At 41.1% G+C, this 27,423-nt stretch overlaps 1 protein-coding gene across 1 annotated transcript in view; it reads right to left on the bottom strand.

Moving 5' to 3' along the window:
- Window positions 1-2,932: 2,932 nt before the first annotated feature.
- KIAA1210 (KIAA1210 ortholog) overlaps window positions 2,933-27,423 on the bottom strand; it is a 34,626-nt gene continuing 10,135 nt past the window's right edge. The window contains exons 4-12 of the mRNA XM_007465467.1: window positions 23,568-23,694; window positions 23,126-23,251; window positions 19,728-19,883; window positions 12,362-12,425; window positions 12,006-12,170; window positions 7,439-10,066; window positions 6,113-6,276; window positions 4,556-4,658; window positions 2,933-3,108 (exon numbers count right to left, since the gene is read on the bottom strand). Of these exons, the coding sequence (XP_007465529.1) occupies window positions 2,933-3,108; window positions 4,556-4,658; window positions 6,113-6,276; window positions 7,439-10,066; window positions 12,006-12,170; window positions 12,362-12,425; window positions 19,728-19,883; window positions 23,126-23,251; window positions 23,568-23,694 (3,709 nt within the window). The remainder of the gene's footprint in view (window positions 3,109-4,555; window positions 4,659-6,112; window positions 6,277-7,438; window positions 10,067-12,005; window positions 12,171-12,361; window positions 12,426-19,727; window positions 19,884-23,125; window positions 23,252-23,567; window positions 23,695-27,423) is intronic.

Raw genomic sequence — 27,423 nt, 5'->3', positions numbered from 1 at the left:
GCAGCACCCTACTTGGGATTTAAAGGCACAGTTATGTCTAGGTCTGCATTTCTGTTTAAGCAAAGTAGCCCCAAGGTGACAGAGGCAGACACAGTGAAAGGTATACTAAGACACTTCTGGGTTTCCTGAGAAAATGAGCTAGGTACTGTCCAGGCATCCAAAGGGAGCTCTCCATTAGTGTTTGATGTGCTTGGGGTTGGAATAGAAGGGAAGGACTTGGGGGAGAGTGGTTCACTGGGGAGGTGGGGGCTGTCCAGCCTAGTGACTGTTGAGGTGTGTGCCTCTAGGAATGAGGGCAGGGAAAGGCTGCTTCAATCACTTCAGGCTTCCCGTTAGCAGAAAGTCAGTTGTTCTGTGGCTTTGAGGGTGCAGTCCTGTCTTAGGTTAAAATCTTCTGAAACAGAGACTGCTGAGGGAAACGGACAAGAAACTGGGCTACTCGGAGGTTTCCACTTTAAGACTGGAGCCAGGGCATAAGACAGCTCTCTAGTGGCCCCGGACTTCCTTGTGGAAGGCTTCCCATCTGCCCCATTGAAAGCACAGCTTTTGGAATCTGCAGAATTTTGAATTTCAACAGGATCTTAAGTGCTTTAAAAATAGGATATGTATAAAGTGCAGTACACTTCTGAGCAACTAGAGAGGGTCACAGTGGTACTGGGGCAAAAGGTCAAACACTGATGGGCTAACCATCCAGAGGAGTATGATAATCCCCAAGGAATGTTAGGCCCCATAGGAAGGTGCCCACTGCTGTCAGACTTGTGACAGATTGACATGGGGCACGTGGAAAGAGAGCTCTGTATAAGTTGCAGGTGTTGGGAGCCCTCAGGGATACAAAGAAGGTGTTTCAAAGGGCAGTGGGCTAATTGGGGGACTGGCTGTGCAAAATTTTTCTTGGAGGCCCAGAATTTTCACTTCTACCACCTCTTCTTAGGGGGCTTTGCAAAGTTTGGAGCAGTAACCAAAGAACTGAAGCATTTAACTAGGCTCATAAAGCCTAAAAGCCAATCCTTGCACCAAATCATCTGGACATTTCCATTAGAATCAATTTATTTGATCAAAGGAAATGACCACCTCTTAGTTGCTCCAACAAAATGTTTTAGCTTTCTCCCTTCTAAAGCACATTGTTCAAAGTTAAAGTTTTCTCAGTTCGACAGCAGTGCAAACATTTTACATAGTTTTTTTTTTTTTACATCTTCATTGGAGTATAATTGCTTTACAATGGTGTGTTAGTTTCTGCTTTATAACAAAGTGAATCAGTTATACATATACATATGTTCCCATATCTCTTCCCTCTTGCGTCTCCCTCCCTCCCACCCTCCCTATCCCACCCCTCTAGGTGGTCACAAAGCACCGAGCTGATCTCCCTGTGCTATGTGGCTGCTTCCCACTAGCTATCTATTTTACGTTTGGTAGTGTATATATGTCCATGCCACTCTCTCACTTTGTCACAGCTTACCCTTCCCCCTCCCCATATCCTCAAGTCCATTCTCTAGTAGGTCTGTGTCTTTATTCCTGTCTTACCCCTAGGTTCTTCATGACATTTTTTTTTCTTAAATTCCATATATATGTGTTAGCATACGGTATTTGTCTTTCTCTTTCTGACTTACTTCACTCTGTATGACAGACTCTAGGTCTATCCACCTCATTACAAATAGCTCAATTTCGTTTCTTTTTATGGCTGAGTAATATTCCATTGTATATATGTGCCACATCTTCTTTATCCATTCACCTGTTGATGGACACTTAGGTTGTTTCCACCTCCGGGCTATTGTAAATGGAGCTGCAATGAACATTTTGGTACATGACTCTTTTTGAATTATGGTTTTCTCAGGGTATATGCCCAGTAGTGGGATTGCTGGGTCATATGGTAGTTCTATTTGTAGTTTTTTAAGGAACCTCCATACTGTTCTCCATAGTGGCTGAACCAATTCACATTCCCACCAGCAGTGCAAGAGTGTTCCCTTTTCTCCACACCCTCTCCAGCATTTATTGTTTCTAGATTTTTTGATGATGGCCATTCTGACTGGTGTGAGATGATATCTCATTGTAGTTTTGATTTGCATTTCTCTAATGATTAATGATGTTGAGCATTCTTTCATGTGTTTGTTGGCAGTCTGTATATCTTCTTTGGAGAAATGTCTATTTAGGTCTTCTGCCCATTTTTGGATTGGGTTGTTTGTTTTTTTGTTATTGAGCTGCATGAGCTGCCTGTAAATTTTAGAGATTAATCCTTTGTCAGTTGATTCATTTGCAAATATTTTCTCCCATTCTGAGGGCTGTCTTTTGGTCTTGTTTATGGTTTCCTTTGCTGTGCAAAAGCTTTGAAGTTTCATTAGGTCCCATTTGTTTATTTTTGTTTTTATCTCCATTACTCTAGGAGATGGGTCAAGAAGGATCTTGCTGTGATTTATGTCATAGAGTGTTCTGCCTATGTTTTCCTCTAAGAGTTTGACAGTTTCTGGCCTTACATTTAGGTCTTTAATCCATTTTGAGCTTATTTTTGTGTATGGTGTTAGGGAGTGATCTAATCTCATACTTTTACATGTAGCTGTCCAGTTTTCCCAGCACCACTTATTGAAGAGGCTGTCCTTTCTCCACTGTACATTCCTGCCTCCTTTATCAAAGATAAGGTGACCATAAGTGCGTGAGTTTATCTCTGGGCCTTCTATCCTGTTCCACTGATCTATCTTTCTGTTTTACATTTTACATAGTTTTTATAGAGGAAATGCTGGGTTTTCAGATGCTGGCAGTGACTGTACTGAAGGTTAGGCATTCATGGCATCTGTTTCATTCAAATAATTATTAGCTTTAATTCCCCTTGTAAGGCTCTTGTGCGTAATAAAAATGGTTACAGTAAATAATTCACTACATGACATTAATACAGCTATTGGCAATTGTCATTTAAAATGCTGATACTCCATCCAGGAGCTGTTTATTGCGTGGTTTTTGCTACACGGCTCCATGCTTTGGCTTTCTTCTTGGCCAGGGAGAACCAGGCTGGCTCAGCTGGCTCAGCCGGCTGTGGTAGCATGGCTGGGAGAGTTGAAGACCTTCTGGTTCCTTTTTCTGTAGAAGGTACTTGAAATATCTTCTCATCTTCGAATTCTACTGGAACTATAGCAAATAACACACAAGCAGTTAAGAAGCCCCAGAGATACTGAAGTATGTTTATGGGATGCAGTAAAAATTTTCCACCTTTCAGGTTTCCTCTGTCTTCTAAAAGTCAGTGCATGGGCAATGCCATAGGGTGGTATGTGAAAAGGGTAACATCAATATGGCTAGAGCCACAGGGGCCTGACATGGGAAGGCCTGAGAGAAAATACCTACAGCTACAAATGCCAATCTTTGGGTGGTTATTATTGGATTGTCTTACACTTTTGAATTGAGGTCAGAGAGGGAACATGTTGTATGGTATTTGTTCAGTTTTTAAAATTTCATATTAGGTAATATTGTTTTTGTTTTGCCAATCCATTATGCTGTATGAAATGATTGTTGATGACTCAATAGATACACCCAGTAAAAGTCTATATGCTAAATAACATTATATCAACTACTCCTACCTAGCAGCCTACTTCACTATTCCCCAGTTCTACTCCTTCCCTCATCCTGCTTTATGCTTGATTGACTTAGTGGCTTAGACTCAACCAGTGGTTCTCAACCCTGGCCACACATTAGAACCACCTAGGGCTCTTTTTAAAAATACAAATGCACATGCTATTTCCTGAACTAATTGAATTAGAATCTCTAGCAATGGATCCAGGGCCATCTGTAATTTTTTAAAAGTACATCAGGTGATCCTAATGCACAGTAAGAGTTGGATTACTGTGCCCATGAGACTATTCACAGCTATAAGCAGGTCAAGTGCTGCTGTATCATGGCCAGATGGTGGGTTCCTAATTCCTAGTTTAATTTCTTCATGAGGCGGACTGAGGCAGAGAACGAAGATGACTCAATATAAATCTATCCTCCCCTCCCCCCTGCTCCTTCTGAAAAAAGAATCCCTCTGGCACATGACTCTACTGATGAGACCCCATTCTATTCTATCACAGCACAGTGTTTGTTTCAGCTTTCAACATTTCCCCACCTCTCATACCTCTGCTCAGAATACAGAGGGGCTGAAACAAGCCTTTTAAATAGTTAAAAAACAATTCAGTACCATTGGGCGTTTATAGTGGATTACTTTCCACAGTTTCCCTGGAAATGTAGAAGGTGAGAAAATACCGTTTTGCTATGGACTAGAAAGTGGCTTGATTCTTTCCTCTTGAATACCAGCCACAGGAAAGTTCTAGTGAGTGATCACAATTTTGTTCCGATACAGCTTCCTCGATGGGGTAAAAGACTGGAAGACCCTCTGAAAATTATACATTGGACTGACTTATAGTAGTCATAATAATTGGACTTTCCTAAAACAAGCTAATATCTGTATCTAATGGAAGAACCATGAGAGAATCAAGCTGATTTGGGGGAAGAGACATGTATTGTCTGGAATTGGCAAAAGTTTCACAACTTCTGCCAGGGCTATTTTGGGAGTGGGGGGTTGGGGTGTGTTTTTTACCTGCTTCTGTAGACTTCGGTGGCTTCGGTGCCATCTTCTCCTGTCTGTTGACATCAGAAGTGAAAACCCTCCTCGGTTGGTTTTCATCTGCAAGGCCAGTTCTCTTTAACACAAAAATGAAAACCGAAAGCTTGTAAGTCCTGACATGAAAACAGCAAATTACTTATTCAGATCACGAGGTGCAAGTCCTGACCTGGGTATTATAAGTTCAACATTAATCAAAAGGAAAGAGAGAGATAAGGAAAGAAATAGCACAGAAAGCACCTTGGTTCAGAATTTAGGTTCACAAAATCTAAGCTGGCTCAACTTTATCACCTTTCTGAGCTGGGAGAAAAGGCTGTCTAATCATACAAACAGTGTAAACGGGTTAACAAGAGAATTACGTAACTTGACAACAACATTTTCTCTAGGACTTTACCGGCACTTAACAGAAAGCGAACAGAAATGCGGTGGTCACAAACAAATCTTATCAGTTGACTGACTTGAGTTCCATAGATTTCTATGTAACAAAACCTATTTACATCTGATGTGCGCTCCTCGCATTACAAAGTGATATAACAATAGGTCTTTTCAAAATTGTACAGTTTAAGCTTTTCAAATTAACCTCTCCACAACTGGTCTAAATTAATTAGTTCATATGCCCTAGTGTATTCCCCTCTGACAAAGCTTTAACCAAGGTGGACTTTGCCCCCTGTATGACCCTGCTCCCTTAAAAATACTAATAATGAAATGAAAAGATCTTTAAAGCAAAGAGTTAAACAGATTTTCACACGATCCCACAACAGATTCAGTAGGCACCTAACAAAGTATAGGAACTTAGACATCTCGATACGTAAATTTCATTGAGTTTTCTTGAGTCAGTTTTGTGTAGTTTTGACAAGAGGGGTTCTCATTCTAAAACTTCCAAAGACATTGAAAATGGGACACTGGAAGCAAGACATCATCCCAGCATGCCTGATCCACATGTGGTACCATTAGCCTAGTTCATCACATAACTTCTCTTTTAACCTACAGGGAGGTGCCAGACCAAACCAAATCAATATATGGAAACCCAAACACCAAACATTACCTTTATTTACATGAAGTTAAATCATTATGTACTGATATGGAAAGGTGCCCAGAAATAAGATAAGTGAAAAATAATACGTATAGTTTAATTCCATTTATATTTTCTTAAATACATATACATATTTATAGGCCTAAAATATCTGTAAGGATAGTTACTCAACTCTCACCCCAGTGGTGACCTTTGGGGATTTTTAATGACCACTTATTTCTCAACCAATTTCATGGAATCCTGCTCTAGAATATTTAGGACAGGATTTGATTTACAGAATCTTCTCGTATTCATTACTTTTCACAAATGCTTTAAGAACATAAAGTGGAGCACATTTCTATGAGTACAAAGCAAGTCTTTGCCCCCAAAGAGTTCCCTTCCCTTGCCTAATACATCCAAAGAGCTGGGGAGCTGCATGTCTGGGAAAGTTCCCAATGTAAGCTTAATCAGTTGGCTCCAGCACCCTTTTGGAGTGTTTTGTGGGCTGTTCCAGGTCCTACCCCATATCCAGGTTCCTTAGTCTCAGCCTTGGCTCCAGCTCTATTCTTGGTTTCTGGCTCTTTCACAGGAATGTTGGCCTGGAGACTCCCCTGCCTCTGGTTTATCATGGTTATCCAAGCTGGCTCTGAGGTGGCATGATCTGACTGTTGACCAGGAGCTTTTCCTGAGAAAGGAATGAAAGAAGTTAGAACTAAAGTGAGGCTGGGGCTTCCCTGGTGGCGCAGTGGTTGAGAATCCGCCTGCCAATGCAGGGGACATGGGTTTGAGCCCTGGTCTGGGAAGATCCCACATGCCGTGGAGCAACTAAGCCCATGCGCCACAACTACCGAGCCTGTGCTCCAGAGCTTGTGAGCCACGACTACTGAAGCCCACGTGCCACAACTACTGAAGCCTGCGCTCTAGAGCCCACGAACCACAACTACTGAAGCCCACGCGCCTAGAGCCCGTGCTCCACAACAAGAGAAGCCACCGCAGTGATAAGCCCATGCACCGCAACGAAGACCCCCCAACGCAGCCAAAAATAAATAAATTTAAAAAATAAATTTATTTTAAAAATAAATAAATAAAGTGAGGCAGGCAGGGTCTTGAGACTGGCTGGGACCTACCCACAATGATGTCCCAAATGGGGATCCTTGTTAACTGCCAAATGAAAATAAAAAGATAACATATAGAGAAGGGCCCCCTTCTTTTGTGCCCTCCCCACAACTTGGCAAGGCAGGAGTTCCTTGAGTAGATAAGAAGCTGTACTTCGAAGTTTGCAAGCCATCCTCTTACTGGTCCCTTTGCCTCCCTTGTCCATCCCTCTGCCTATCCCCATTTCAGGGTAGGACAATGGTTGCCAGGTGGGCTGGGAAAATTCCTAGGAGGCCAGACGCTTCGGTCACTGATGTCATTTCTCGAACTCCAAGGAAAATCTTATTGCATCTGTTACTTCGTGGTCTCTAATGCAAGTGTGTGGTTAAATGGATACGGTTATAGGCATGTACAAGACTGTGTGATGATGAGTCTGAAGGTACAAAGGCTTTGAGAGCCATAAATGCTCAAAAAATCACCTAGCTCTGGATCCTTAGACATTTCAGGTGAGTTAAGAAGCCGTGGAAGCACAAACATTTACAATAAATTAAGATTTCAAGCTGAGGGTCTGAACATAGTGCTCTATTAATGAGCCGGCTTTTAAAATCTACACGGTGCTGAAGAGAGCATCCACGTAACGGTATTTTGAGAAAAGCATAAACTCCCATCTACATGTAAGGTGCACAGGGAAAGGGGGATGGGGAGATGGTTATGTGTCCATTACAGAATGTGGACCAATGTCCAGAGGGGACCCCTTTGGGAAACAGAAGGAAGCTTGGTAAAATCTCTTTTCTCACCCTTATACTTCTGTGAGGAAGAGGTTTTTCTCAGTTGGACTCCAAAACTGTTTTCAACAACAGCCCGATTGGTGGATAAATTTGAATGTCTGTTACCTTGATCACCACTCTCAAGGACTTCCTCCTTAGAGTAAGCGCCCTCAGAAGTGGATGTTTGCCAGACAGGAGCATCGGTGAACGTCACAGTTTTGGTAGCAGGAATCGGGACGTTCTTAATGAGGTCTTCAGAGCCTTGGCTGTGTTTCTTGATTTTGTTTGGAGAAGCTGGGTCTCTCGGTAGGGACCAGCAGCTAGGATCGCTCTCCAACATGGTTCCCTCAGCAGCAGCTCTCATGGGACTTGAATAAACCTGTTGCTGGTGTTCAGGGGCTGCAGGAGCCTGAAAAGGGTGTCTGGGAGGCAGGTGCTCCTCCGAGCCTCTCCACTCCACAGTTGCACTCACTGGGCCTGTTGAGAAAGTCTGTGGCTGAAATTCAGCCTCATCTTCGGCTTGGCCAGGGTGTCTGCAAGGCAGCTGCTCTTTAGAACTATTGCACTTTACAGGAGTGCTCTCTGAGCGTAAGAAGACTTCCCGCAGGCCTTCAGGCCTCCCCAAGCACGGTAAAGGGCTTTTTGCGGGCAGTTTCTTCAAAAACATGCCTCCCTCAATATCGGTACCCTCGTAGCCTGAGAAAACTTGGTGCTCGACTTTAGGCCTCGACAAAGATTTGGAAGGTTGATTTGAAGACAGAGGATCCACATGGATTCCCTCCTCAGTAGAAGGGCTCTCTGAAAAGATGTGCTGTACCATAAACTTCATGAACAACTGAAAAAGATGATTGGGAAGCACCGATTCCTTAGATATGCCTTCTTCAACTGCCATGCTCTCTAGACGTGAGGACATTTCCTCAGCTTTAAACTTTTTATCCCACTGGGCAGGATATTTGGGAGGCAGTGAGCTCCCAGAAATGCCCACCTCAACAGCAGCACCCTCATAACTTGACATTTGCTGGAGTTTAGGTCTCACAGTGACCCGGGAATGTTTGGAAGGCAGCAGCTTGGTAGAAGCATGCCCTTCAATGTCGACACTCTCTGGACCTGCAGAGGTTGGTTGTTTCACTACTGGTCTCCTCTGGGCCTGAGAAGTCACTCTGGGAGGCCGCGGCTCCATGGAAATGCCCCACTCCGCAGCAGCGCTCTCTGGACCTGCAGAGGCTTGTTGCTCGGATGTAGGGCCCACCCAGGACTGGAAAGGGTGCCTGGGAGGCATCTGCTGCACAGAAGCACCCCACACTCCAGGTACGTTCTTTGAAGCCCACGAGACTTCTTTTTGGTCTCTGGGCCTCCCCAAAGTCTGGGAAGCGCATCTGGGAGCCAGCTGCTCATCAGAACTGGTCATTTGCACAACAAAACCGGATTCTGCAAAGACTTCTTGGCCATCTTTGGACTTCCTCAAAGGCTGGAGAGAGTGCCTGGGAGCCCGCTGCTGCCCAAAGCCACTCCCCTCTTTGGAAGCACTCTCGTAACACGAAAAGACAGCTTCCACTTCTGGCTTCCCCAAGGCACGGGAAGAATATCTAGGAGCCCACCGCCTAGGAGCCTGCCGCTGCTCAGGACCGCTCACTTCCACAGCTGAACTTTCTGATTCTGGGAAGACTTCTTGTTCATTTTTGTGCTTCTTGGAGGGCTGGAAAAGATATCCAAGAGCCAGCTGCTGCTCAGAACCACTGCCAGACTCTGAAGTACCCTCTGAATCTGAGGCGACGGCTTCAGCTTCCAGCTCCCCCAGGGACGCGGAAAGGCTTCTGCGAGGCAGCCTCTCTGCAGAAATACCTCCCTCTACCAAAGCTCTCAGCAAGCTATCTGAAGTGCTTGCTGTAAAGGCCTGGAGAACATTTCCAGGAGACTTTTGTTTGTAGGTATCTTGGGCTGACTTCATTTTAAATTGGACACTTTTCAGATCAAAGCTGGACGCTTCTTTCTCTTCTGACTGGCTATCAGAAGGATCCATAAACAACCGATCCTCCAGTGCCACTGAGAAAATATCTCGGATTGTAGAAGGGCTTCCTACCACGCGTAAAAGAGCAGCTCCGGCTTCTGTCTTCTCGGCTCCAGAAGCCCCATCTTCATGGGATGGTGACAGACCACTAACCATGGACTCTTCCATGTCTTCAGGTATGGGTTGTGACGCTGGTGCTTTTCTGCGTTCAAAATCTATACCGGCATTTCTCCTTCCCATGTCATCTTTATCTGAAAGCAGCTCCTGAGGAGTAGTGCTTTCTGTTCGTGCCGTTGGGGGCTGCTCCATGACTTGCTTCTCCAAGGGCAGGTGCCAGGAACAGAAATCCCTGGCAGTCTTACCGGCAGGTGGGATCCAAGCTCCATTACCCAGGCCAAGTGCTCGACTGGATGGTTTAAAGCTTCTTCCTTTGGATTCATGCTCACTTGTTTCTGCAGTACTTGGGCCTCTCCTTCCACATTGTCTTCTGTATGCTGCTGGAAATGGGTAGCCCTGGCTCTCAGCAGCATCTCTGTTTGCAGCCTGATCTGTTGTCTTCTGTTCATAAATCCAAGTTTTGTTTCTCTGTTTCCAGCCTGAGGCACCTGTACCAAATAGAAGTAAGGAAAGGAAAGATGTGTACTTTTGATTTTGTGAAATAAGAATACTCCTCCCTGGCCCAATGGGTACCTATTTGCTATTGAATTCCCCAGCATGGAGAAGTACCTATTCAGAACACAGAAAACAACTTGGTCACTATTAGCCTTCTGTGGTGGGAAATTTTTAAATCAAAGTGAAATCCGGTTTTGTGAACCGATTCCAAGGTTGGCACATCACCATTATATCAATACTCTGTTCCACCATTAGATGTGAGACACAGCAAAAGCCAATTTTTGGACTTGTAACAACGGTTACCTTTTAGGAAACTGACTGGGGCAGGGTGAAGGGAAATTTTACTTCCTACTTAGTATTTCTATTTTCTACTTAATTCTACTTAATTTTTATATAACGTGCAGGTATTGCTTTATTTTTTAGAAAGGTGTCAACAGGGGTTATCTGGAAGGTAGGATTATGGCCCCCCATTTCTTCTGCTTTCAACTCTCTTTATTAAAATAATCTGATGTAATATACATGCAAAGCCATTCTTGGAAAGCCTTAACAACTGCATCGGTCCGCAGGCTTCAGGTCGAGCACAAGGCAGCAGTTCTACAGACTGCTCCTCTCCGCTCTAGTACTTTTACTAAGGAACTTATTTTAATCCCCAGGTGGGAAGGCCCTCGGGGGCCTCCCCTCCCTCATCAGCCACTGGTCCCTAGCTCCATCGAGGGGTTTCACATCCAGCATACAGTGCTGAGCACGGGGTGCTGTACTCCAAACCACTCCCATGACATGGAAAACCAAAGTATCTGCCCTCGTGGACACTGAATAAGTATTATCCTCTGTGTGTAAAAGTGACAGCTATTAAAAATAAATATGAGGGCTTCCCTGGTGGCGCAGTTGTTGAGAGTCTGCCTGCCGATGCAGGGGACGTGGGTTTGTGCCCTGGTCCGGGAAGATAGAACGTGCCGCGGAGCTGCTGGGCCCGTGAGCCATGGCCGCTGAACCGGGGCGTCCAAAGCCTGTGCTCTGCAACGGGAGAGGCCACAACAGTGAGAGGCCCGTGTACTGCAAAAATAAATAAATAAATAAATTAATTAATTAAAATAAAATAAATAAATAAATATGAAAAGAGGATAAAAAGAAAGCAAAGGAAATTACTCATTTAATTTCTTGTTTTGTTGTTGTTATGCAGAAGAGTTTTGTGGTTTTGTTACTTTTCATGGGAAAACGTATTTAGGGATATCCTGCCTTTGAACCCACATGTGAAATCCTTTGTGGAAAAAATATGAAAGAACTGTTTGACTTAATTTGTGGAACAGGAATTTTGGTTTATCAAGTATTGCTTGAAATTAGATTGCCATCAGCTGGAGCTAACACACACACACACACACACACACACACACACACACACACACACACACACAGAGATTTTCACTCCAGTGGTATTTGTTGTTTGGAGATTTGATGGGTGTTGGCTGCCAAGGACATCTGTCTGCAGCTTCCCAAGCCCTCTTTGCCCATGGACATGGGAACCGGTCTCACTGTTAACACAAGACCTTTTCTCTCTACTGGAAGAGAAAAGCAACTTTAAAAAAAACAGGGTCTTTTTCACCAGTTCTGTTATTATTGTCTGGTTCTCTTGCTGAGGGGGAATGCTGAAGGGGAAATCACTGGCTGCCCTCAGATATCTGGGCTCACTGAGGAGCTCCGCATGTACATTAGACATAGAATTAAACAAACTTACAAACAAACATAAAACACCTCTCTGGTTGGAAATTCATTTAGGTACAATAGGAATCCAGGTATGGCCCTTTACCTAAATCTCACACAAGTGGCAACTGTATTAACTGGGCAGTTTAGATGGATAAACTTGGACCACATTAGTATGCATCTTAAACTGAAAGCTCTCTGAGGATCACAACAGCAGGCCTGGGTTCCTGTCACATAGCACCATGCCATTAAGCTTGAGGACATGTTTCTGGGTGAGGGTGAAGATGTGCCAACCTGTACTGTCTTTTTTCGGCTTCTTTTGGTCAGCTTCTTTCCGTTCGGTTGTGCTTTTCTCTTCTTCAGAAGCCAGTGGAAGGCTTGGCTTCTCCTGCTTTGGTTTTGCCTAAAAGAGGGAAAGAAAGAGCTTGAATCAGACTTAAGTGCTCTGAACCCACGCCTGAATGGTTGCTGAAGAAAAAAGCATCAGGAAAAAAGTCCTTACTATCCAAATGGCTCTGTTGGGAGCATAATAATACAATTCACAATGGAAATTATTTCCAATGGCGTCCATAACCTGGTGATCATTTTACCTATTGGAAGTGGTTCACCTAGATTTGAGATTTCTGATCTCTGAGTGATATGCTGCAGGGAACTCTAGAAAACACCCCAGAAAACACTGACCCACACTGCAAGGCCATAAATCTGAAAATGGGGTTGCTGGGCCTGACAACAATCATACTCTTTGCAACACTGGAATTCTTAAATTTGCTTCACCAGACCTGGGAGCCACATTCAAGTCCTGTTTGGCTTCTTTTCAGGGGATTTAGTGAAGGCATGAATTATGTCTTTCTAGCTCAAAAGAAGAAAAAGGATTGGGGTTTGGTTAGGAAGGAAGAGAGAAAAGATGAAGGGCTCAGCCCTCACACTGAAGGGGGTGAAATTGGTTCAGCATAATCAAGGTTTTCAGATAATGACAGCGCAGCTTTGGAAATGTCAGAGTTGCACTGCACTGAACAGTGTCTGTAGTTAGCTTTGTGTCAGCCTTTGTGATATACATCTAAAGGCAAACATACACCTCTTTATGCTCCTACTCGAAGTGCCTATGTAAACAGACACAGCTCAAAATTATTTACTTTTGAGTGAATGAGGTCAGATAGACCTGGATTCAGATCTTTGCTCCATCATTTACTCTCTGTGTGATCTTGGGCAAATTATTTTCTATATCTCTGTCCGCATCTATAAATTAAGGATAAGGGGAAACCTCCTGTGCGACTTGCAGACCTAAGAGATTCCAAAGCAGGGAGCCAGTGGCAGCAGCCTCTGTGTCATAAATGTTCCTGGACTCCTTTGCATTCATCCATGTGTCAGGGAGAGAGTCACAAGGAAGAAGTAGATGTCCTGGCCTTGTGAGAGAGCGCTACCCAGGCCTTTCCTCAATTAGGCAGAAGGAAGAAAGCCAGAAAGAAGAGTCACACTAAGTTTCCCTTAGCCAACATTCCCTGTCTTCCAGGTTTGTGGTGAGGTTTCCAGGTGATCATGCACATACAGGATTTAGTGCACAGTAATTGATCAGCCTCTGCTTGACACCAAACCAAGGAGATTCTCTCAGGGCCACCAGAACGCCCTCCTAGGCTGGCCACCCTACCAACTGTTCTTTCAACTTATACTTTGTTTTCCTTTTAAAGCTAAACTGTAATGTTTAAGCTAGGGGAAACATGATGGGGTGAAAAGGGTACTGGGCTGGAAGTCAAAAGACTGGGTTCTGGTCTTAGCTCTGCCACTACCAGAGTGTTTGACCCTGGGCATCTATTTGTGCTTTACTGTCCTTCCCTGTAAAATGCTTTTAACTATGAAATCTTTTCATCTTTTCCAGCTCTGATTTACAGCCCTTTACTCATAGTCCAGAGTTACTGAGACTAAAGATTCACAAAAGTGAATCTTCCAGCTAACTGACACATCCTTTAAAATACATACCAACATCTTTTAATTCTTAGCTTTTAGTAAACATCTTTTCCAAAGGCATTACTTCCCTATCTTCCTAAATAGGGATCAGGGAATATAGTCCAACTTTTCTTGATGATTTGGATGAATAATGAACATGACCTATTACACTGGATACAGTGTGGCTCTGCTACTGTTGCTGCCACCTGCCCCCCTTGTAGTCACCCTAGTGAATTAATAAACCAGGGAGGATGGCAGAAATAGCTGAGAAACTCTCATGCCTGGGGATGGTAAGGGTTTAACTGCACCACCAAAGATTAGATTTTCTGCCTGCAAGCCCAAGATTTAACCTATAACAAACTGACTCAATTCTTCAATTTACTAATAGAGAGTTTATGACATTAAAGCAGGACAAATGTTTAGATTGATGTTAGGAAATATTGACTATAAATAATTTAACTCTATTCATTAACCTATAAAATACACAGTTAGCTTATTCAAATGAATAGTAAGAGAAAACTACATGTCTTAAAATGTTAATTTTCTTAATTGTAATCCCCAAGGTAACCACTAAGAAAATAATTTTAAAATATATAGAGAAGGGAATGAAAACAGTACACTGAAAAAAAATTAATTAAATCCAAAATAAGGTAGTAATGGAAGAACTGAGGTACAAAAAAGATGTAAGATATATAGGGAAAAAAGAGCAAAACAGAAGAAGTCCTTCCTTATCAGTAATTGCTATGAATGTAAATGAATTAAACTCTCCAATTAAAAGGCAGAAATTGGCAAGATGAATTTTAAAAACATGATCCATTTATATGCTATCTACAAGAGACTCGCTTTAGATCCAAAGACACAAATAAGTTGAAAGTGAAAGGATGATTAAAGGGTTTCCAAGCAAATGGTAACCAAGAGAGAGGTCGGGTGGCTATACTAACATCAAACAAAACAGACTTCAGGTCAAAATTGTCATAGGAGACAAAGAAGATGGACATTATACGTTGATAAAAGGGTCAATCCATCAGGAAGATAGAACAATCATAAATGTATACACACCAAAAAACTGACCCACTCCTAAATACATGAAGCAGAAATTGACAGAATTGAAGGGAGAAACGGACAGTTATACAATAATAGAGACTTCAGTATCCCACTTTCACTAATGAATAAACAGTTAGACAGAAGAGCAATAAGGAAATAGAGGACTCGAAACAATACTACAAACCAAGTAAGCCTAACAGATATATACAGAACATTCCATTCAATGAGAGCATAATACATATTCTTCTGAAATACACATGGAACATTCTCCTGTACAGACCATATGCTAGGCCACAAAATAAATCTTAATCAATGTTAAAAGACTGAAATCATGCAAAGTATCTTCTCTGACCACAACAGAACAAAACTAGAAATCAATAACAGAAGGAAGACTGGAAAATTCACAAATAGGTGGAAATTAAACAACACACCCTTAAGCAACAAATGGGTCAAAGAAGAAATCAAAAGGAAAGTTAGAAAATACTTTGACATGAATTAATACTAAAACACAACATAACAAAACTTATGAGATACAGCAAAAGCAGTCCTTAGAAATTTATAGCTGTATATGCTTGTTAAAAAAGAAGGAAGGGGCTTCCCTGGTGGTGCAGTGGTTGAGAGTCCGCCTGCCGATGCAGGGGACACGGGTTCGTGCCCCGGTCCGGGAAGATCCCACATGCCGCAGAATGGCTGGGCCCGTGAGCCATGGCCTTTGAGCCTGCGCGTCCGGAGCCTGTGCTCTGCAACGGGAGAGGCCACAACAGTGAGAGGCCCGCATACCGCAAAAAAAAAAAAAAAAAAGAAGGAAGATCTCAAATCAATAACCTAACTCTCCACCTTAAGGGACTAGAAAGATAAAACTAAACCCAAAGCTAGCAAAAGGAAGGAAATAACAAAGATTAAAGCAGAGGTAATGAAATAGGGAACAGAAAAACAATACGGAAAATCAATGAAACCAAAAGTTGGTTCCTTGAAAAGTAAAACAAAATGGACAAATCTTTAGCTAGATTAATTAAGAAAAAAAGAGACAAGATACAAATTACTAAAATAAGAATGAAAGGGAACAATTACTACTGACCTTATAGAAATAAAAAGGATTATAAGACAGTACTATGAATAACTGTATAGATAGCCTAGATGAAATGGATAAATTCCTAGACACATCCAAATTACCAGAATTGAATCAAAAAGAAATAGAAAATCTGAATATACCTATAACAAGTAAAGAGACTGAATCAGTAATCAAAACCTCCCAACAAAGAAAAACCCAGGACCAGTTGCCTTTCTGGTGAATTCTACCGAACTTTTAAAGGATAATGCCAATCCTTCACAAATATTTCAAAAAATTATGAGGGAACACTTCCTGATTCTATGAGGCAAACATTACCATGATTCCAAAGCCAGATAAAGGCATCACAAGAAAAGAATGCTACAGACCTACATCCCTCATTGAATACATGTGCAAAATACTAGCAAACCAAATCCAACAGCATATTAAGGGCAATTATACTTTATGAGCAACTGGGATTTATCCCAGAATTGCAAGGAGGTTCAACATATGAAAATAATTATGTAATATGTTATGAAAATCAAATGTAATATACCATATTAATAGAAAGAAAGAAAAAATAATATCATCACAATTGATGTAAAAAAAGCATTTTACAAAATCCAATACCCTTTATGCTAAAAGCACCTAACAAACTAGGGATAACAAGCATATATGAAAAACCCATAGCTAACATCATACTTAATGGTGAAAGGCTTAATGGTGAAAGCTTTTCCCCTAAGATGAGGAACAAGACAAAGATGTCTGCTTTTGCCACTTTTATTCAGCAGTCTACTGGAAGCTCTAACCAGAGCAATTAGGCAAGGAAAAGAAAGAAAATGCCTACAAATTGGAAAGGAAGAAGTAAAACTATCCCTCTTTACAAATGACATAATCTTATGTACAGAAAATTCTGTATATACATATAGTCATTATACTTATAATGAATGATCAGATATGGAATTTCAAGGAGAAATGGAAGCTATTTTAAAAAGGAGCCAAATAGAAATTCCCAGAACACATGAAAATTGCAATGTCTGGGGAAAAAATTCCCAGATAGATTTTGCATACTCATGAAAGCAGAAGAAAATACCAAATAAATTTGTATAGAGAAGTCAATATAAATGACATACTATAAAGAAAAGAAATTAAAAGATTAACAAATTAAAAAAAAGAAAATTCTGAAAAATCCCCATAAGTCTGTTAGAGCTAATAAATGAAGCAATCATAGCTGAAAGATACAAAATCAACACACAAAATCTAGTTGTATCTCTATACACTCAGAAAAGGTAATTAAGAAAACACTTCCATTTACAATAGCATCAAAAAGAATGAACTAATTGGAAATAAATTTAACCAAGGGGTTCAAGACTTGCACACTGTAAACTACAAAATATTGCTGAAAGAAATTAAAGAACTAAAAACACTGAAAAGACGTCTCATGTTCATGGATTGGAAAACCTAATGTTAAGATGGTGATACTCCCCAAAGTGATCTACAGATTCAGTGCCATCCTTATCAAAATCCCAATGTGTCTTTTTGAAGATATGGAAAAACTGATTGTAAAATTCATACAGAATTTCAAGGGATCTTGAATAGCCTAAACGATCTTGAAAAGGAAGAATAGAATTGGAGGACTCACACTTCTTGATTTCAAACCTTACTACAAAGCTACAGTAATCAGGACAGTGTAGTACTGGCATAAGCATAGACATATAGGTCAATGGAATAGAACTGAGAGTCCAGAAATAAGCCCATTCATCTACAGTTAAGTGATTTGCAGAAGGGTGACAAGACCATTCAATGGAGGAAAGAGTAGTCTTTTCAACAAATGGTGCTGCGACAACTGGATAGCCACATGCAAAAGAATGAAGTTAGACCCTTACCTCACACAATATGTAAAAGTAAACTCGAACTGGATCAAAGGTCTAAATATAAGAGCTAAAACTCTTAGAAGAAAACATAGGGGTAAATCTTCATGATCTTAGATTTGGCAATGGTTTCTTAAATATGACACCAAAAGCACAAGTACCAAAAGAAAAGAAATCAATAAATTGGACTTCAACAAAAATTTTAAACTTTTATCCAACTTTGCTCTCTTGATAAAGTTAAAAAACAACTCCCAGAATGGGAGAATTTTTTTGCAAACCGTATATCTGATAAAGGTGTAGTATCCAGAATATATAAAAAAACTTTTACAACTCAACAACAAAAAAACAAACAACCCAATTTAAAAATGGGCAAAGAACTTGAATAGACATTTCTCCTAAGAAGATAATACAAATGGCCAATAAGCATATGAAATGAAGCTTCACGTCATTAGTCACTAGGGAAATGCAAATCAAAACCGCAGTGAGATTCTTCACACCCACTAGAAACACTGTATATAAAAAAAGGAAAATAACAAGTGTTAGCCAGGATGTAGGGATATTGGAACCCTCATATATAGTTGGTGGGAATGTAAAGTGGTGTAGCTGCTGGGGAAAACAATTTGGTGGGTCCTCAAAAAGTTAAGTATAGAATTACCATATGACCCAGCAGTTCCACTTCTAGGTATATACCTAAATGAATTAAAAAACAGGTGTTCAAACAAAGACTTGTGTATGAATGTTCACAGCAGCAATAGCCAATGGTGGATAGGACCCAAATGTTCATCAATGGATGAACAGCTAAACTAAACATGGGACATCCATACAATGGAGTATTATTCAGCCATAAAAATGACTGAAGCACTGATCTGTGCTACGACATGGATGAACCTCAAAAACATTATGCTAAGTGAAAAAAGCCAGACACAGAAGGCCATATATCGTGTGATTACATTTACATGAAGTATGCAGAATAGGCAAATCCAGAGACAGAAAGCAGATTAGTAGTTACCAAGGGCTGAGAGGGAGGAGGAATGATGAGTGACTGCTTAGTGGGCCTGGGGCTCCCTTATGCAGGAACCAAAGCTATTCTGGAACTGGAGAGCGGTGATGGTTGCACAACATTGTGAATGTACTTAATGCCACTGAACTGTACGCTTCAACATGATGAATTTTATGTTATGTGTATTTTACCATGATAAAAAATGTTATCTAATTCAATCCTTCCACCAGTTCAGACTGTTCCAATTTGTCTGACTTAGTGCTATTGTGGTAGCCTAAATTCATAAATCAGTGAGCATCCTAATTTGGCTTTGAGAGTTTGACGGCCATCTGTCCTGAGCAGAGCCTATGACAGAAGCAAGCTTGTCAGCTCCATGACAACAAGGAATGTTAAAGCCTGTGCTTTAACTCTGGTCCTAACCAAATTGCTTTTTTTTGTTGCCATATCTAACTGAAGGCTGCTTCTCTCCATAGAATCTATTAACATCAAAACAGAGGAGTTTTGCGCTGACTGGGCAATTATCTTCGTCATAAATTACCTTTCTGTACACTTTTTAGTCCCCAAGGTTAATTAACCACACAATGGTATGAGAATGGAAGTGTTGATTTGAGCAAAATCTGCTGATTTTCCAATTGTTGATGGGTATTTTTTGGTTGGCAAAGCTAGACCTATGAAATACACATACCTGCCCTCTCGTGTCAAATGACTTTTCATACGAATATGTGTATATCAAACAATACTACATGCCCTAACCTTTGAGATTTGGGCATTGGAACTTGTAGAGCCCTTACTTCCATAAAAATCTCTATTGTTTTCTTCATGAAATAACTGAAAACATCCGCAAACTTTTTTTTCAGAAATACTGTCTTCCATTGCTTATAAATTACAGTGCTGATTATTTGGTTTGTAGAATTGGACAGAAAATGTAAAGCACCAGGCAAATCAAAAGCAAGAATGGCAGCTCCTTCCCCAGACATCCCCCTATTATTGAGCTACAGAAGGAATAAAAGCGTCCCCCACAACCTGCGACTTAGGATGGAGCTAACACTTGCCTTCTTCAACGTCAAGATCGCGTGTGCTGAACCCTTCTTTCGTGGGCTCTTCAGTGACTCATCATCAACAGAGATTTCTTCAAAATCCTTAGAGACTGTGTCAGATTGAATAAGAGGTGAGCTGATGCCGGGTTGGCGTGGGCGCCATGGTGGGATCTGTCCAGGAGGAGGATAGAAGGAAAAAGTTAAAACTTGTGTGCCTTCCTCCAAATTACTTGTTGCTTAACGACTGAAGGGCTAAGAACCCAAAGTGAAAACAACTAGCCACGGAAAGAATCTCCTACCTCCTTGTCTTCCCTTCCGGGACGTACTCAAACCAAAGACGAATAGCCTTGGTTCACTCTCTGGGTTGCTGCACACTTTTGCCAATCCCCAAAGACAGAAACTTCAAATTGCTTGTTTGATCCAAGCCAGAATCCTGGTGTTACCTCCTACTGATGCCAACTATAAATCTTGTTTGAGTCTGATCTTTGTTTTGATCCTGGCCCTGTCTTTGAAAGTCCAGATCTTGTGAAGGTGAGTCTTTGAGTTATGATCTGGGCTCGGCATCCAAACTGCAATCCTGATTTCTATCATTCTATCAGTCCAGGAATTGTCTGGATCAAATCTTGACCGTGTTGGTTGCTTATCTTAAGCCTGTCAAGACTGATTTTCTGGGATTTTTAGAAAATCTACAGAACTAGTCCTGGTTAGAACTGGTTTTTACTAGTTTTCTGAAGTGGATAAAGTTGATCGTTTGGGTTTACCTTGAGCTTCAGCAGCCTGATGATTTAGTTGATTCCAGTTTGAAGTTCATGGTACACTTGAATTAGAGGCACCGGTCCCTGCCACGGTCCTCTTGATGTGGATCAGAATACCTGATTTTATCTTTAACAAGTACTGGCTAAGCATGTGCAGTGTACCATACCCATTTTAGGCAGTGAGTCTACAGCAATAAACAAAACAAAATCCTTGTTGTCATGGAGCTGACATGCTTGCTTCTGTCATAGGCTCTGCTCCTGTTCAGGACAGACGGCAGTCAAACTCTCAAAGCCAAAGAAAAGGGGCCACAATGAGCTTCTGCCTGTGGGGTACTCCCAGCCAATGTCTAAGGTGCCCTCTTATTACTACCAGGTCCCACTGGGGGCTCTTGAGGAGAGACCTTGGGGATTAACCATACCCAAGCCCAATTGCGATAATAATCACTATACTAATGGCAGCTAACTTTTACTGAAGGCTTTACTCTGCTTTAATCTTTATTATTTCCTTCCCCTTGCTAGCTTTGGGTTTAGCTTGCTTTACTCTTTCGAGTTCCTTAATCTGGAGAGTTAGGTTATTGATTTGAGATTTTTCTCCCTGCTAGGCAGGGAGTGCTCTCCAAAGATGTATTTCATTCAAACCTTACAATTCTTTGAAAGCATTTGCTCTTGTGGTCTCCATATTACCGATGGAGAAAACCAGGTCTGAGAAATTACATGACTGGCCCTAACTCTCACAGTGGCAGAGCAAGCATCTGAAAAGGTCTGCTTGTCTTTAAGCCTACGTTCTTAACCGATCCGCACTCCTGTCTCCTAACTACAAGGGCCAGGAAGGGGATGTCCCATACTCAAGTTCAGGAAGTTTAAAGGCAACAGCCAGAAGAGGTGGTGTGCCTGCTTCCTTAAGAAGGGCTGCAGAGGGAGAGTTGGGTCTGTGAGCAATAAGAAAAGCTGCTTTGTAGTCTCAGTTTCTTAAGTGACTGAATTCAGTTTGATTCAACAATAAGATGCTAATAATCTGCTATTACCTCTTCTTGTCAATTTGTCCTCAAATAAAAAGAACACGAAAGAGTAACCTAGGCACCCACATTCCTAACACTTCAGATAGGACATCAGGTGAAAATCTGCCAGTAGCATATGCTTGTCAGAGATGAATCCATGTGTGTCTAAGTATGCACAGCTGGGGCGGTGAAACTCTGAATGGCTCATGAAATCACTTACGGTTCCTTTGGCCGTTCACTCCTCTCCTACTTAGATAACTGTGGTAATTCTAGAGCTAATATATGTCGATGGGCGCTGACACCCCCTCTCGGGGGGTGGGGGATGCGTGCATTTATCAGATCAAAACAAAAAATTGGCTCGGTCTTGGTATTTCTAACAAAACCGTATGCCTGGATTTCCTCTCCCGCAATCTCCCAGTTGCTCTGAATGTCACTTAATCCATTAAGAATCCTGCTCCTTCAAGGGACCCAACCATTGGCCAAGTCCGTATTTACCCCAGCTTCTAAGCAACACTGCATGTCAGGACCGTTGACTTAATGCTATCAACCACCCTGTCATTTAGGTATGTCACCTTGGCACTTAAGGGAAGTTTCCCACGCAAGCATCAATCTGGTTGTTGATGACTCAGCTTCTGTTAACACCCTACTCCACCTTCAGCCCTGTTTCCCAGGGGAGGGACTAAGGGAGCAAACCAAAAGTATGAGGTGTGGGCCCAAACCAGACATTTAAGAAAACTTGTCTTTAGGCTACTGTTGTTTTCCCTGCCCCCTTCAATGTGGGAAGAAATGCCCCTAGCATCTTTTTCTTATCTTTTTTTATTTTAAGGGACTATCTCTTCTATAAGAGTCTCTTTGTTTCTGGGACTGAGAGGAGGGAGAGAGGGAGGAGTCCAGGAAACAGTGTTCCCCTTTCTGAATATGAGAAATAACCCCGTGGCATTTGCTCGTGTGTACCTGGGTTTTTGGCGATTTTTGCCACTGGATGCCAAGGGCGTATAGCTGTGGAGACAAGTGAAAGCTGGTGTTGATGTTTAAAACTGAAGACTGCAAAGTTCATGGAAGTGACTTTTCCTGCTGTAGTGCGAGAGGCCCACAGTCTGCTGACCTAGGGGCTGCTTTACAACCATAAGATCAGCGCTACTGGTGACCATCTCAGTGTTTGCTTCTCCACCCTTCATGGCTAATGTACCCAGCAGAACTTCCACACACAGTACGAAAACCAGAGCGAGAGATAGGGGGTCTTAAGCAGACATGTCAGAAATAAGCCCCAGTTACCTCTTGCCAAATGTAAAATAATCAGCTCTCTAGTGGGGAAGAGCCTGACTGAGCAATGGGTAGGGGTAACTGAAGGCAAGAGACTATTCTACATATGTGTTGCATTTTACAGAGACTAAAGACGTACCCTCCTTCCTGTGGAGGCAGGGCCAGAGAAGCTCAACATCTTAGAGACTGGTGTAAGGGAAAGACTATGGGTTTGGAGGTCAACACATCTGGGTCAGAGTTCCAGGTCTACCACTAACTCTATGGGTCAGCTTGAGCAATTTCTCTAATCTCTCTGAATCTTTATTCAATCCTCACAAGCAACCCTTTGAGGTAGATATTAATATTATATCCAATGTAGATGAGGAAGGCTTAGAGGTTAAGCAGTCAGCTCTATTACCTCAGTGATCTTGGTGCCTGCAACCCCGACTCCACTTCTGGGCACAGATTGCGGCATAGCTCCAAACACAGCTCCATGCATACTACCAGTCGAAGCTCTAGGCAGAGTTCTAAAAACATGAGATCTCTGTGGAAGAAAGAAAAAACATGGGGGTTGGAATGTCTGCACATTAACAGTGGAATGTCACTGTCATAATACTTAAAGCATTCTTGGGGTGTGTAAAGAGAAGTGAATATGGTGATACCAGCCAACCCTGTGTGCCGGGCACTAGGTAAGCACATCATGTATTTATTTGTTCTCTCATCAATGCTTACAACAGTGGGGTAGAATCAGCTGAGAAGCAGGTCCAAATTCCTCCCTCCTTGTTTTTTGACAGGAGAGGAGTCGGGAATGGAAGATGAGTAGAGTCCAATTAGGCACTGATGCTCGAGTTCACTATTACCTGAAGGAGTCTGCCTCTCTGGACCTCTGGAGAGGGGCATATTCTGCTTCCTGATCTTTCAGACTCAGACTTTAACATGAAGATGCTGTCGTGGGACAGGGCTTTGTTCCCCATGCTGCTCTTGGCCCTGGACAGGAAGGAAAAAGTCTTATGAAAGCAGCCAAGGGAACCAAAGGGACCAAAGACACATGTATCAATATGTCTATAATATGGCCTACCATAGACACCTCAGAGGCATATGTGCTGACACAGAAAGTTGTCCGTGAGATACAGAGGAGTGAAAAAAATAAAGAATAGTATGGTCCCATTTAATACATATACATATATTATATACATATGTAGTTTGTGTTCATAGAGAAAAGTCTGGAAGGATATCCACCATATTGTTAGTGGTGGTTCCCTCTGAGGAATGGCACTAGGAACAGGAGGGGTATTTTCATTTTACACTCTATGTACTTCTGCATAATTTTGATTTTTTTAAATGATCAACATGTATCTTTTTTATATAATAGCTTTACTTTTACTGAGATATAGTTTACCTACCATACAATTCACCATTGAAAGTATACAGTTCAGTAGTGGCAACACTGAGGAAGGGGAGGGAAGACCCTGAATCTTGCTATTATTAAGATGAGAGTTATAAAAGGTCTTTCACACCCAATTTGTCGCTAGTGTTTTTGTTTTGATGAAAAATATCACATATGTGCCCAGATGCTGGATACTTTCATTCACCAGGTCTTTTCCTCTTTCACACAAGGGTTCTGCAATATATCGGTCCTATTTTCAAAGTCATCTTATGCACCCACCCTACCCACCTCCAGCTTGCTAAACCCAGATGGAAAAACACCTTCTGACTGGGAATGGAACCAGGTTGATAAGAATTACGTTAGGGCAAATCAGGGGAAAGTTAGAAGCAAATGAAAGGCTAAAGGCACAAAACACTCCTTTGGGGATGTGGGAATATATTTCACCTTTTAAAATTTTCAACCAAAGACATCACAAGAAAAGAAAACTACAAACCAATATATCTTATGAATATAGATGCAAAATTCTTCAATAAAATACTAGCCATCTGAATCCAGCAACATATAAAAAGAAATATACACTATGACCAAGTAGGACTTGCAAGGAATGCAAGGTTACTTTAATATATGGAAACCAACTCATGTAATATACAATATCAATAGAATAAAAAGAAGAAACCACATACATGGTCACTCCAATAGATGCAGAAAAAGCATTTGTAGAATCCAACATTTTTTCATGAAAAATACGCTCAACCTTGACGGAGAACATCTGTGAGAAACACACAGCTAATATCATAATGATGAAAGACTGGATGCTTTCTCCCTCGGATCAAGAACAAGACAAGGATGTCTGCTCTCACCACTTCTAGTCTGCATTGTACTGGGTTCTAGCCAGGGAAATTAGGTAAGAAAATGAAATAAAAGGCATCCATACTGGACAGGGAGAAGTGAAATGATCTCTAATCACGGATGACATAATCTTGTGTATAAAACTCCTAAGGAACCCATTAAAAACTACTAGAACTAATCAATGAGTTCAGCAAGGTTGCAGGATACAAGACCAATATACAAAAATTGATTGTATTTCTATATACTTGCAATGAACAATCCAAAAGTGAAATTTAGAAAACACCTCCACTTACAATACCGCCAAAAAGAATAAAATATGGATGGACCTAGAGATTATTATGCTAAGTGAAATAAATCAGACAGAGAAAGACAAATACCGTATGATCTCACTTACATGTGGAATCTAAAAAAGAAAACAAAAAGCAAGACAAAACAGAAACAGACTTATAGAAACAGAGAGCAAACTAGGGGTTGCCAGAGAGGAGGGGAGGTGGGGGGCTGGGCTAAATAGGTGAAGGGGATTAAGAGATACAAACTCCCAGGTATAAAATAAATGTCACGGGGATGTACTATACAACATAAGGAATATAGTCAATAATACTGTAATAATTTTGTGTGGTGACAGATGGCTACTAAACTTATCATGGTGATCCTTTCATAATGTATTTGATTGACTCAGTATGTTGCACAGCTGAAACTAACATAATATTGTGTGTCAACTATACTTCAATTTAAAATTTTTTATAAAAAAGAATAAAATAGGAATAAATTTAACAAAAGCTGTGTAAAACTTATACTCTGAAAACTATAAAACACTGATGAAAGAAATTAAAGAAGACCTAAATAAATGGAAAGACAACCTATGTTCACAAATTGGAAGACAGTCTTGTCAAGAGGGCAATACTCCACAAACTGATCTACAGATTTAATGCAATCTCTTTAGAAATTTCAGCTGCCTTAAATTCTTTTTTGCAGTAATGGACAAGCTGATCTTAAAATTCAAAGCGAAGTGCTAGGGACAACAAGTAGCCAAAACAATCTTGAAAACGATGCATAAAGTTGGAGGACTCACACTTGCCAAGTTTAAATTTACTACAAAGCTACAGTAATCAAGGCAGTGTAGTACTGGCATGATAGACATATAGATCAATGAAATAGAAGGGAGAGTCCAGAAATGAACCCATTAATCTATGGTTAACTGATTTGCAAGAAGGGTGCCAAGACCATTCAGTTGGGAAGGAATAGTTTGTTTAATAAATGGTGCTGGGACAACTGGATAGCCGCATGCAAGAGAATGAAGTTAGACCCTTATTTCATACCATATATAAAAATTAACTCCAAATGGGTCAAAGACCGAGATATAAGAGCCAGATCTCTTAGAAGAAATCATAGGGGTATATCTTCATGACCTGGATTTGGCAATGGATTCTTAGGCATGACACCAAAAACTTAAGCAACAAAAGGAAAAAAAACAGATAAACAGATTTCATCAAAATTACAACCTTTTGTACTTCAAAAGACAACCCACATAATGGGAGAAAAACTGTATACCTGATAAGGGGCTTGTATCTAGAATATACAAGAAACTCTTACAATTCAATAATAAAAATAAAAAAGAATGAAATTTTGCCATTTGCAGCAACATGAATGGACTTGGAGGACATTATGCTAAGTGAAATAAGTCAGACAGAAAAAGACAAGTACTGTATGATAGCACTTATATGTGGAATCTAAAAACTACAACAAACTAGTGAATAAAAGAGAAAAAGAAGGAGACTCACAGATATAGAGAATAAGCTAGTGGTTACCAGTGGGGAGAGGGAAGGTGGAAGGGCAACATAGGGGTAAGGGGGGAAAAGGGTCACTATGGGATTATATGAAATCATGTGTGTGAAACTTTTGAAAACTGTAAAGCACAACAGAATTGAAAGAATCTTTCATTCAAAAAATAAAAAATAAAAATATAGATAACCTAATTAAAAATGGACAAAGGATCTCAATAAACATTCCTCCAAAGAAGGCATACAAATAGCTAACAAACCCATGAAAAGATGCTCAACATCATTAGTCAGCAGGGAAATACAAATTCAAACTATAATGAAATGCCACGTCGTACCCACTAGAATGGCTAGAAACAAAACTAAGATAACGAGTATTGGCAAGGTTGTAGAGAAATTGGAAACCCCATACACTGCTGGTGGGAATGTAAAAGAATTCAGACACTTTGGAAAACAGTCTGGTGGTTCCTTGAAAAAATTAAACATTAAATTACCATGTGACCCAGCAACCTCACTCTTAGGTACATGCCCAAGAGAAATAAAAATATATCTATCCAAAAACTTATACACAAATCTCCACAGCAGCATGCTTCATAATAGCCAAAAGGTGGAAATAACCCAATATCTGTCAATTGATGAGTGCATAAAGTGCAATATATCCAGGCAGTGGAATACAATTCTTTTTTTTTTTTTTTTTTTTTT

Source organism: Lipotes vexillifer, unplaced genomic scaffold (assembly GCF_000442215.2).
Source record: "Lipotes vexillifer unplaced genomic scaffold, Lipotes_vexillifer_v1.1 scaffold560, whole genome shotgun sequence".
Taxonomy (NCBI): domain Eukaryota; kingdom Metazoa; phylum Chordata; class Mammalia; order Artiodactyla; family Lipotidae; genus Lipotes; species Lipotes vexillifer.
Note: the sequence above shows the minus strand (reverse complement) of the source record. Positions and strands in the feature narration are given on the sequence as shown.